Raw genomic sequence first — 13,629 nt, 5'->3', positions numbered from 1 at the left:
GAGTTGGCGGAGGATGTGACCAAGGGGGAAGAGGTAGCAGATGAAGAGGAGGGGGCCGAGGACTGAGCCCTGGGGGACCCCTGCGTTACTGGGGAGAGGGTGGATGAGTGACCGGAGAGGGAAATGAACTCTTGCCTGTTGGTGAGGTAGGATGTGAGCCAGTCAAGTGCAGAGCCCTCAACACCCAGTTGGCGCAGCCTTTGTAGGAGGATGGAATGGTTTATAGTGTCAAAGGCTGCGCTGAGGTCTAGTAGTAACAGGATGTTGAGGGCCCCGGAGTCTGCAGAGGTGAGGAGATCGTTGAGTACTTTGACCAGGGCTGTTTCAGTGCTGTGAAGTGGGCGGAAGCCAGATTGGAGGGGTTCATAGAGGTTGTTTGACTGGAGGTGGGTGTGAAGTTGGGCGCCGACGATGCGTTCCAGCGTTTTTGAGAGGAACGGCAGGTTGGAGATGGGGCGGTAGTTGGAGAGGTTGGCGGAGTCTAGGGTGGGTTTTTTGAGGATGGGGGTGATGGAGGCCAGTTTGTAGATGGAAGGAACATGGCCGAGGGATAAAGACTGGTTGAAGAGGGTGGTGAGATGGGGGATGAGAGCAGGGAGCCGGCTGGACCACATTAAAATGCAGCAGAAGACCCAAAAAAGGTCTGAAAATTTCTGGGGGAGAGCCCCCAGACCCCCCCTGTTCATTAGTTTAAACTAATGTGCTAATGTGGCTGTCGACCCTTAACGCCCACAAATACGCCCAAAAACATATCTGGGAGGTGTGTTATCTGTACAGGGAGTAGAGGTGATGTCAGCGGAATACCAAGTTGCATTGTGGGATTTAAGTTATCAATATTTGAGCTTGTGAGGTTTCGAGAATAAACTAACTGTCAAACAGATGCCCTGGAGTTTTGGTGCGCTTTGTTTGCGTTGAAGAAAGTTCCCATATGTGAATTGTTCACTGACAATGGCAATAAAACTGATTCTGATGACGTGGTGAGGGGCCCCCAAAAATGTTTTCGCTTAGGGCCCCCTGAAGGCTTGGGCCGGCCCTGCTTGTGCATAATTTACTCTCACAGGGTCTTTGGTCAGAACAGATCAGCTTGAATGAGATCAGCTTCGAAAGCTCAACTTGATCTTTTTATATCTTAACAGCTTAAACACAACATGGAGGATTTTTTCTGCCGTCACTTCCACAGAATCCTCTTGAGATAGTGTGATTTAGTCGCATCCACCTGTAATGTCACATACCAGGATACAGACATCAGACTTGAAATAAATATGGTATACACTGTTTGAATAATATTATGACTGGGCCAGCTCATCATCGCAGTGAAAGACATGTTACAATAGAGGATACAGAGCAAGCGACCAGCCAAAAACATAAAAGATAGGTTGACACAAAGTATTTAGAAAAAAAAATGTTTGTAATTCTTGATAGCAAAAGGCAAGAAATGGTTTATGTGAAAGCAAGTGCAGAGTAGTGCAAAGTTAAGTGGCTGTGCAGTGCGATTAATGCTTTTATTCATTATTTAGACTGCATGTCATGTGGAGAGAAGTGGAGCGGGAGCAATAATGGGAACAGGCTCGAGGATTTATTGCCTGTGTGTAGTCTCTGTTGACATCCTCATCTGCAGCTGTCACACACAAACATGTCCTGGATTAAAAATTCAACTGCACATTAAGATTACCACTGCGAGGGAGTCTGCAGATATTATTCCAAGGAAATTAGTTTGAATGAGATGTTGTCATGGAGTTAGATATGAAGGAAATTTGAGTGATGGGAGGAAAGAAAGTCTATTTAATATTAGATGTGTTTTTTGTATGCTTTTTTTTTTAATATAAGATAACTACAAAAATGACTCACAAGTTCAAACCTACTATTCAAATAAGAATGACGATGATGATGTCAAATAAGTCTAAGTGGGCGGAACCAGAGATATGTAAAAATATAATGAATGCTGAAACATTTAGACAATGGAAAATAAACCTTCAAGGACTAAAGTTTTAACTCGGCTGAACTTCACCTTGGATCAATATTATTATACAATATTCTATTGGGATCACAATGATTGACATTAGAGATGTAAATATCTTTAAAGTTCACTCTTTGGGGCATTGCTGGGTTGACATCATGAGTCAAGAGTACACTGCAGTGGAGATGCACTAAAACATGTTATATAAAGTCCATATCACCCCGGGGCGCATCAGTGTGGACTCTCTCTCCCACTAAACACACTGCAGCCCCGCCTCCTCAATGCATCGCCCATGGAAGAGTTCTGACTCTTTGAAGTGGAGTTTGGGATTTGAAAAAAAAAAAAAAAAACAGCTCCAGCGCTTCAAATGATGATCTTGGAGAGATAAACACTGAGTCGTAATAGAGCGAAGAGTCGCAAGAGAATCAGCCACTGTCTATTCAGGCTTCACATACAGTGCTTTTACTAACTCCCATCCTTGTGTCACTGTGATGGGTATGCACAATGCAACCAGGCACTGCTGAAAGATTTGTTTAGTGACATCTTCATTGGAGTTGGATGCATTGCCACAAAACTATCAAAACTATGTGGAAGACATTGCAAAAAACAGCAATTTGCTAAAATGACAAATAAATCCGGCTTTCAAAGAGTGTTTGTTTGGTGAGCAGCTTTAAAGATAAAGTACATTTTCACTTTGCTTTTCATCCCTTTTTTACCGATTTACATTGTATATTTTCTGTGCAGATTTTGTTTGTTTTGGAGAGCAGCTGTCATGAAAGGAACTCCCTGTTCAACTGTATCTATATTAAAATCTAGAAACAATATTCTCAAACATGAGGTGCCTATATAAATGTCACTCACTGTCACATAAACCTGTATTAACCTTTCCACCGTCTTCTCTCTTTCAGACATACGCATTACAGAGCCACTACGGAATTCCTCACACAGAGGTAAGAATCAAACTGTCTTTAAACAAAAAGTAATAATTTTTCGTATTATTTTACTCATAGTAGATGTGTCTGTGTTTCAGCTGGCAAAGCTGCACCAGTTGTCCATGCAGCAGCAGGGTCTGGGCCACATCAGTCAAGCAGCACAGGTTTTGTCAGGTATGAAAACATAATCCTCCAAGCAATCAAACCTTGTCAGGCCTAAACGTTTCAAACATTAGTCAATGCAGTTTCTGACTACCACAAGTACATCAGTCTGCACACCTGCAGCCTCAGCCATGTTATGTTTCATGGTGCCAGCTCACGCCCCATTATCTGTTTGCACATGCATTGACCAAACTACACATTATGGTTCATACATGCAGAACTAACTTGCTCAACACTGCTTGTAGTGACCATTGTTGTATATCCTTAGTGGTTCTCAATAACAGTTTGTCTGCTAATTATGTAAGAGGTGCATTACTATTATTTTTATCATTGTTTACACATGTGGCATATTTTCAATAAATTGTCACATTTGTTTTAGACATTTTCAACACGGCCATTGCCTGTAGTTTCATCATCTGCAGCACCAAAAACACTGCTGAATAAATGCATTCATCCAACGTGAATGTCTCTCCTTTATTTATCCCGGTTGGCCACTGGAACCTATTACACATGCACTTTTGTTGAGACCTTTAATTTTGCCGTGAGCTTTTTATTCATCAATGTTGCATAAGTGTAGTTATGGCCCTATTCCTGTGTGATATTAATTGCATCCATCTGCTCGAATATCTCGACCAGAGAAGAAAACTGCTCGTGGAGATTTTGGCTACATCCGCTCAGACACAATACAAGCTGTTAACTAATTGAGTAAAAAGTGATAGGATTGTGTGCGAAAATATAAGTAATATTTAATAGAGGACATAATTCACCAAAGAAAAGAAAATAGTTCATATCTTGTATCTTATTATCACTACTAGTTTACATTACATACAAAACAAGGGCTGAAGACTACTAGAGTGTATATATTATTCACAAATGTTTCATAGTTTCTCAAAATATTTCAGTTGTTTTGTGTTTACCTCGACTTTGAGCATTTGGATATGCATATAGGACTAATTAATCATTACCCAGTATAATCTTTGAACACACTAATAGAAATAGAGCAGTAACTCTCACCTCTGCATGTGTCACATACTGGATATGAAGGCAGCTCTTCTCATGTTTCTGCTCTTCTTGAGGAAGTGCAGAGGTCAGGGTAAAACACACACAGGAAGTATGAGTCTGACAGCACAGTGTTGTGTTCAAGGACCCATTTGCGTCTGATTTACTGTCTGACAGCTGTTTCTGTTTCAAGGCTATTGCTCATGCTCCATGTGCATTATGCATTCACAATCGTGTGCACCAGGACCTGACATAACCATTTAAAATGTTGTACTTTGGATTAACAGGAATGTTTTAAAAAGCACAGTGCACAGCTCTACTCTACACATTCCCTGTAATAACCTTAGCACTAGGCCGGAAGTAATTGTAAGCTTGTCAATATTCGGGACAATAAAAGCATTCAAATATACCGTTTTTAGTGGAAATGATTAACACAGCTTTAACCAGTCTCTCTGTAAATGCATGAATGAGACCTGCTTCTTTTAAATGCTTTTACAAAATGCATGCAGTTTCAAATGACTTCCCACTGTTAAACATGTGGGCTTTGTCATCCTTTTTTTGAACAAATGTTAGTTTTTCATTCACAGTGGAGAGAGGGAGAGGGGCGAATTATCATCAGGATATGGATGGCTGATTATTCCATTATGTCCCAGGTTTAAAACTCATCAGTCGTGTCCTGCAGAGCCTTAGGAGCGCTCTTTTTAATAACACACACTTAGGTTAGCAGCTGCTGGCAAACACTTTCACTTAAGGGACAGCGTGACCACCTGCTGACAACCAAATACTTTGTTATCAAGTTTATTTTAATGGTCAAAAAACGGCAACCTGGTTTATGAACAACTTAACTTCATTTTTGATTTGCAGCAAAATGAAAATGGTTGTACTTTGTTATCACATAACTCATGGCCCATGTACATGTCTTGTCATGCCTCAGCTCTATGTTAAAAATATAATAATGTTAAACCAATATTATTATAAACGATTTAGGAGCTAAACATTTCACTAAAACATAGTGAATAGTTATATTTCAGATTTTTGTAAACATTTTGCCTGATTGTCCCCAGTCTGACCAGTTTATAATTGTTCTTCCTTCTTGAACAGGGGCAGAAATTATGACATAAGTAGAGGTAATTCCACAACTGTTACAACCATACAGCAAACAAGAGCAAAATCCATATCAATTACACAATAGTTATAATATAATTATATTTGACAAACAATAGCACAATATAACAACTTTGTTTTGTTGAATGTTCATTTAAACAGTCAAAAAGGTGTATTTCTGTGTTTTCAAATCACGTCACATGTTGATGATTAGAACACATCACTGCTTCCAAACTACTGGTAAGTCTTAATTAGAATATAAACTTTAATTTATACATTGAGTTAAGTTCGGACAATTTGTCACAAATGAATACAGAAACGAATGCCAACAACTCTGCCCAAGTAATTGAACATCTATTTTTCCCTGTTTTTCCTTTCCCCCGTCTTTGTCTGACGCAGGAGTGGAAGCCAGTTCTCAGACCACATCTCAGGAGCTACTCATTCCAAACGATGTGAGTAGAAACACAATGCTGTTACTAGTGCGTAGCAGCAGATGTAGGCCTTTTACTGTCGCTACATAATGGAGCTGAATTGGCAGGAAAACTTCAATTCAATTGAATTCAATTTATTTTTTTAACACCTAAAATCACAACAGCTGCTGCCTCGAGGGGCGACAGTGAAAAAACAGATTGAACAATGTTCATGGGGACTTGATCATGTCCCAGCATCGCTCAGACGGACGGGTGGATGCGAGATAGACAGTGGAGCTGGACCCCCCCTCCAAAAACTAACTGCACATTTACACACCAGTACATCTTGACTTATGGGTCTTTCTTTTGGTTAATGCCTTTACAATGTCTCACACTAAATATTCTCCTCAATGTGAAATGTCAAAATGTGATGGAACGTTCAACCTAACTTCTGACTTTATGATAGAAAATAGCTAATATCAAATTGTACAATAAGTTCTACAAATTGTGGATACAATACGCTTTAAAGATTGTAACAGGTGCTGTCAGTGAATAAGCATTGAACATTAGCAAGTGACCCACCTGTCCTACAGCTAAGGGTAAGGTACACTTCATTGTCTCTGTAAGGACATTTTGGGAATGCATAATAATCATTGGATAGACATGACTTACAATGTTCCATGCCAGGATTATCATCAATGTTCATACACACTGAGAAGAGATATTGTCACATCACATTTCACAAGTGTTACCCAGTGATAGTTTGTTCCCATGTTGACCCATCGCCATTTTTTCCATCAGATATTTGTCATAATCAAACTCCTTTCCTTCCTTTCCCGCTAACTATTGTAATCCTTTAATCGTTTTCTCAAATTCATTTCATGGTAATCTCAAGTACTTAAAATGCAAAACCCTATATAAGCCAGATTTCATGTGAGTGAGTCCTTCGTAGTGGAGTGAGGTGAACATGTTCAGTGTTTCTCTGTGGACACACCGTGGGCTAACGCTTGAGTGTCATGTGTCAGGCGTATGACATGATGTGATGGACACGTTGGATGCAGCGAGGACCAAGCTGACCTTTTGTGTAGAGTCTCTGCTGTCTGTTCCACTCAGTCCATCTCCTCCAACATACATACGCTGTTATTCATTCTGACACCCATTCTACTGCTATGTACTGCTCACTTGTACTTGTGCTTCTGTTTACCCACAATGCATCAGACTGTAACAGGTTCTGATCTCATAGTGCAGACTATAGCCAAAAGTGCTAAATTGTTGGTAGAATTAACATGAAAGTCCTGATGGTCATGCTATGTCTCATTTGGTCTGCAGACTGCAGAGCAGTCATTTGAGCCAAAATATTAATGTTGGCATCTGTTTGCATCAGTGACTCATTCAAAGAGCATATTGCACTCAAGAAGATGAAAATATGTCAATTTGGGCTACCTCATTCCTCCAGAGAAAATACAATAAATTTGTCACACCAAACGCATGCAATCCATACCTACATTATGGTGCTTTATGCATGACGGAGGATTAATCATCATATGAATGGTTGTAATTGGAAAGGCTCCAATTAGAAGTAACAATGTTCTGGAAAACAGTCTAATAAAAGTTAGACTTAGACTTGACTGCCCTTGCTCAGCCCTAGACTGTCTTCATTGTCCTGAAGCAAAACACCTTTGTCATGATTATGAAATCATCTGATGGACATCATTGAAAAACTTTAAAATAGATACATCCATACAGACCAAGTGTTTTTCCATTAAACACATAAATTGGCTGAAGCCCTTTTTCTGCTCCTGTGATCTCAGTTTAGACTTTTGATCTCTCCCAAATCATTGGTGGCTGTGTTTAGGTTTGTCAATCATGGGATAAATGCTTGACCCTTTTTTGCTTTGTCAATAAAGAGAAAATGCAAAAGTCAGACAGGAGGAGCTATAACAGCTTGTCTTGATTTTACAATGCATGAATGTGTTCACATGTAAAACTAATTGTTATTGAATGATCCGACATAAGTCACCCAAACTACACTTACAATGTTGGGTTTGCCCTTTGGGTATTATTAGTATGAGAGGCATAGATCAACTCTGACAATGTCTAGCCATTCAATCACTCATATGGTTCACCTTTGAAATAAAAAATTACATTTTCCCATAATTAGTTGAAGTGACAGAAGATGCCCTCTACAAAGTCACAACATATTGGTTGCATTGTGCTTGTAGAGTGTATGAAATTTCAAACGTTGTGTGTGCTATATTCTGTGTACCATTTCATGCTTTTAACTTAATTTATCTGGAAAGAGTAGCACACAGGGGAGCCTAGAGGGAGCTTGTTGCACTTTGACAGAACAATCAGCGACTCTGCAGCTTGGGATCTTCTGGCATCAGTCCAGCCATATTAAATCAGTCTTTGGATTTTTGCATTAATTTTGCAGCCCATCCCCACAATCCTGCCCCCACACAAGGATATATGGCCCACGTTTGAATGGAGCAGACAGGGCTTAAGACCCCTTGTGTGTTTGTGAGTCAGTGAGGAGGGACAAGCAGAGCGGCTTAATGACATCCTATAGCTCGCTGTAAGAGATTTAGCATCAGCCCAGGCCGACATATTCAGTCTATCCTTTTCAGTAAAACCTCTCTAAATTACAAGGGCAATGGGGAGTCGCCCAAAAATAGTACCTTGGCCCATCCTCATCCCCCCTCGTAAAACCACTTTGAGGGAACCACGGCTCGGCAGCAAAAACCTCATATCCTAAAAGCAATCAACCTTGTGAGCGTGTCCTGTCCTGCCATTGCGGGCCATAGTCATCTATTTTTCTTAAGACTAAAAGGTAGGTGAGCGCTGCCAAATAGCTTCAATACTGTCAAGTCACTTTCATTTAGAAGATATTGTCTCCTCAGGGGTGTTCAATCTGTTAAACAAGTTTCTACATTGTAGATTTGGGCGGAAGATGATGGGAAAGATCAGCACAAAAATATACAAACTCACACATTTAAGTATAATGAGATTTTTCTATGGACTGTCCGCATTGACTGGACTGTCAGCATTTTATGATAACCCAACTGCTTTAACTTCAGATAATCTGGACTAGAACTTTACTTACCTTATTAGACTCAAATTTGAAATCAAATCTAAAGAAACATTACAATTAAACAGTGTTAACTATAGGCCTACAATCTTTTGCAAATTAAATACAGTATATGTATTTTACACAACAGTCATATTTCGGTGAGTGTGATCTGAGTTCACAACTTTGCCTTTTGCATCTATAAACAAATGATGAATTCAAGTTTTTATTGGCAAATCTAATTCATATTTACATGTTAAGAAAATATAGATAGGCAATAGGCATAATTGTGAAATGAAGTGGACAATATTTGAGCCTGCTACAGTGCCTCATCAGCTGTAAACCTCACGGCACGTCACTGACAGCCATAAATCTGAACGCCATAAACAATACTCATACTTTTTTGTGCTGTTCTGGTGAGTGAACAGAGTGAAACATTTGCACCTGGCTTGCTGACAGCTGATTGTGTGTCTGTGCCAGGACTGCAGCTTATGGTCTACACAAGGCCATTTCTGGTCCAGAGCGGTCATTTGTGGGGTCAGGCAGCGGCTAAAGGTGGACTTCACTCAAATACTTCTGACCTGGTTGTTGTCTGGGACCACTTTGTCTTCTGTCTGCTGCAGTTCCATTAGGGCTCTACAGTGGGCACACACACTTGAATTATCAACAGTCTTTCCACGAATAGCCCACTTTAGACCGGACCGAATCGGCCCTGTCTCTATTCAGAGGCCAAGCCACTGGTCGGAAAAGGAATGTTTGTAAGATAAGATAAGATAAGCCTTTATTTGTCCCACAATGGGGAAATTCAAATGTTGCAACACAGAGTAGATACAGAAGTAAATCATAAAAAACAAATAACTGTCTCGTTTATGTTTCTAAACCTAAGTTTTAAGAGGCAAATTATGCAAAGTCAACTTTCAGTCATCTTTTGACTCGCTCCAAGTTGTATTTGAGTAATTCATGCATATTTAACTATTCTCACTGCTCTGTATTCAATTTCTCAATTATTTTACAAAGCGGTAAATTGGGTACAAACATTTTTATAAAATATATAATGATAATGATAAAAAAAAAAGACAAAAACTTCTCACTATAATTTACTGCAGCTCTCCATAGCAGCCGGGCCCATTCATGCAGTGCTTTGTGGTGATAGTGTTTTACCCTAAAATATAGTAAAGGGGCAAATGAAGATAATTTCTGCAGTTTTGAACAGGAAGTCAACAGACCAGTTGTAGTTCAGAGGTGTCTAAACTTGTTTTACTTAGTAAGAAGCGCATGGTCCACAGATTATCAACACAGTTGGTAATTCAGATGAGTTAACTTTGTCAGAGCCACCGTACCTTTAATGAGGCTTACTCTAATTAAAATTTGTTTCTGGGACTTGTAATAAAGACAGAATCTATATGAAAGTCCTTTTTTTGTATTTTAGGGTAATTTTTTGTTTTGTGGGTTTGGATTACAAACTTACCCTGAGTCTTCCCAGAACAAGTAATTCGACTGAAAATACGTGGGTTACAGCTTTATTTTCAAATACAATAATCTAGCAGCTTGAGAGTTACCTTTTATCAGATGTGGACAAAATGGAAGAAAAAGACGCACACATACGCACACACAAGTCTGGTACCCCAGCTTTAATGTTGCAATTGTGATTGTTTTGTTTATATATAAGGTCTAAGGTCTTAGGTGACTTGAGTTCATAGAGATAAAGAAAATATTTTTATACTGTCAATATAGTTACTAAATTAAGTACATTTTAAACAAATGCGATAGTCCTCAAGATCAATTCAATCTTAACAAATTTGCAGGGTGTAAAATGGCGTAAGTGGCTGGCATAGTGTACAGGAACATCTGTGAGGAGTTCAAGGTCAAAGTGGGAAACACTTCCAAAGGTGGTAGAGAATGACCGAGCCAAGAGCCAGAGAAGAGCTGGAGAAGGCGTGGAAGGTGAAGGGGAAAATGAAGCACTCAGGGCAGTGACCCCCACACTGGAGGAGTGGCTACAACAGATCTCTGGAAAAACATCAGACAGCTCGGTTCAGAAAAGAGACCAGCCACACAGAAGCCTAATACTCCCATATAATATACATAGGCCGAGTCCCTGAGCAGAGAGGCTTCAGCCACCATAAAATATATTATATATATTATATGGGTAGTAATACATCTCAAACTAATGGCTCATGTAATGAAGGTTAATTGGCTGCTCATTAGTTGAATCTACACTGCATAATTTGTCCTGTCTTCTGTATGGAACCAGTCAAATTCATTCAACACTTGACATAGAGGAGCAGTTTGAGCGTCAGTGAAGCCTGGCTCCGTTATATCATATTGCTGGTACTCCCAGAATGCCATTAGGCCAAGTAAATTCCCTGTAAGATACTTGCTTACTTTGCTAATGCCCATCAATGCTAATAACATTGCCGTTATTTTCCTTACAGCTGATCGGCTCCATCATTGGTCGCCAGGGCACCAAGATAAACGAGATCCGGCAGGTTTCAGGGGCACAGATCAAGATCGGCAGTCAGATGGACAGCACCAGTGACCGGCACGTCACCATCACTGGAACACCCATCTCCATCAACCTGGCACAGTACCTCATCACCTCGTGGTAAGTATCCAAGCAAGTCAAGGGTCTTTAAGTTTCAAAATAGTGTAGTCCCACACTTAAAACATTTTCCAGGAGGTCCCATTCTTTTGTTGTCTGTGAATAGTGTTATCTTTTCCAGTGGTTTAATAATTAGCTAATTAATAAAATACAGTTTTGAGCACACTTTCTATCAAAACTATTGATACTACTATCTAAACTACTGTCATAATTTTTTTTTTTTTAAATCACAAAACAACTACAACTGCAAAAATACTACTACTAAATGAAACACTAAGAGAACACAACCTTTGTTTTTTTCTGATACAACTTTATTCTCACACCATTGAGTACACAACAATATATAGCACAATTTGCTAAATTGACCTCTGTGGTTGATGGTGGTTATATATAAACTATGACCGGTGTGTATATATATATATATATATATATATATATATATATATATATATATATATATATATATATATATATATATACTCTTTTGCTGGGTGTTTAAATGCTGTACCAGTACCACAAATTACTTTTTATATTCAAATCTCTCTGTAAATCTCTGTATAGGTTCGTATAGGTCTTATCGCTTGACTCATTTAATACTCAAAAGCAATGGAGCCGAGTCTGACCCAGAGAGCAGCTCATTCAATCAGATTGTGTATGAGCTTCATGGGAAACATTGGGTTCTATAGGGAGCTGTAATACAACTTGCCAAAAGCATGAATATGCAAATTACATATAAGATTATGGATGGAATTGATATATCATTACCCTCCCTCTGTTCGAGTCAACTGGAAGAAGAGGTCCCGATATGTCACATCCTCATAATGACACCAGCTATATAAAGAGTTGCTCTAAGCCTTATTCAGGCTGAAATGCCAGATCAGGAACGTTTCAAGCTGACGCACAAGTATCCATAACATATATCTGCTGGAATCACACAGAGCAGTCTCCTCCATTACCTGCTGCATTAAGAAATACCTTTGATATTTAATATAAAGTGTGCAAATCAGAGCCCTACGTGCAGGCTCGGTGGCAAATTGTTTGATTGATCAACAATAATACTGAAATGTTCTTATCAAATATGCTGCATACGGTATCTGCTCTGCTTTTACTTTGGCCTTGATTCACTGTAATGGCGTTGAGCAACGCAGTTTTAAAATGTTTGACAACATAAAAACTATTATTTTCCGGGTTTCTCCGGTGAATCTCTAGATATGGTATTCTGACATTAACAAATTATTATTATATATATCTCTTGAAAAAAATGTTTAACAATTCATTTTGTTGGAACACCCTCTCATATTAATAGTTGAATGTAGTTCTGTATTACAAGAATGTCCTTGTATCAATCCAATTTCATCAATTTCAATGAGAATATAAAGGCCCACAAATATGTGCACTTCAATGATGAGATGATTATTAATGCCTAATGCTTCTCCACCGACCTCCACTGTGCAGGCTACACAGATCTACATTTGCATTTACATTACTGCATCAAACTCTGCTCCATCCATTATTAATTTACATGAATCAATTTGGGTATAATAGAAAAAATAAATATATATATATATATATATATATATATATATATATATATATATATATATATATATATATAATTATTATTATTATATTATAGTTTCAGTAAATATTTTTACATGGCTTGATGTAAACTGAGATTGACACTCTTGTGTGCCTTACAGCCAAGAAGATTGAGAGGTAACAAATAGGATAGGATTGATCCTTTTATCTGTTCTTGATCATTATTTCTTTAGGCACTTTTCCTTTCTGATCCTCGAGTGCTAGAACCCTGCCACATAGTATGGAAATCTTTGAAAGATATGCATGCCTGTGTACAGAAAAAAGAAAGAAAAAAAAGAAATCTGCATTTGATCCAAAACTGATATTTCCAGGTATTCACCTTATTCTGGAAGCCTGTCTGTGCGCCGCCACACCACGTAATCCTCATTCCGGTTCTATTAGTTAACAGAGGGCTGCCGACCTCGCGAGAATACGTTCTACACAGACTAAAAAGCCGTTTTCAGGCCGCCCAGGGAATCGGTGCATTGTTGACTTGTTGGTCATGTGAACATTAGATATTTTACACAAATCAAGTCTATTTATAGCATATTTTAGTGGCAACACTTTTCCCTCTCTCTCCATTTAAACCAATAAGAGTTCCTGCTGGACCGAAAGTGCAATTACAACAAAAGTGCCAATCACGTGGGCAAAGAGGGAAAAGTGGGCGGGGCAGAACAAGGTCAATAGCGACACACAAAGAGCATTGTGGATTTAGAGATATTACAGTAATCCATTTTTTACACTCACCATAATGATAATACATAAGATGATTTTTCATACAGATGAACTTGGAATTGGAAAAGTACATAAATACATAC

The 13,629-nt window shown here is 38.9% G+C and overlaps 1 protein-coding gene across 5 annotated transcripts in view; it reads left to right on the top strand.

Moving 5' to 3' along the window:
- The window catches only part of pcbp4 (poly(rC) binding protein 4), a 119,925-nt gene that overhangs the window by 102,111 nt on the left and 4,185 nt on the right, over window positions 1-13,629 (top strand). For 3 of the 5 annotated variants that reach the window (XM_072452074.1, XM_072452072.1, XM_072452076.1), the window contains 4 exons: window positions 2,866-2,907; window positions 2,988-3,063; window positions 5,551-5,606; window positions 11,067-11,236. In XM_072452074.1, coding sequence (XP_072308175.1) covers window positions 2,866-2,907; window positions 2,988-3,063; window positions 5,551-5,606; window positions 11,067-11,236 — 344 coding nt within the window. The remainder of the gene's footprint in view (window positions 1-2,865; window positions 2,908-2,987; window positions 3,064-5,550; window positions 5,607-11,066; window positions 11,237-13,629) is intronic. The other 2 variants (XM_072452075.1, XM_072452073.1) reach the window with 1 other exon arrangement.

This window comes from Eucyclogobius newberryi, unplaced genomic scaffold (genome assembly GCF_026437365.1).
Source record: "Eucyclogobius newberryi isolate DKJ021-1_F unplaced genomic scaffold, fEucNew1.0.hap1 SCAF_19, whole genome shotgun sequence".
Taxonomy (NCBI): domain Eukaryota; kingdom Metazoa; phylum Chordata; class Actinopteri; order Gobiiformes; family Gobiidae; genus Eucyclogobius; species Eucyclogobius newberryi.
Note: the sequence above shows the minus strand (reverse complement) of the source record. Positions and strands in the feature narration are given on the sequence as shown.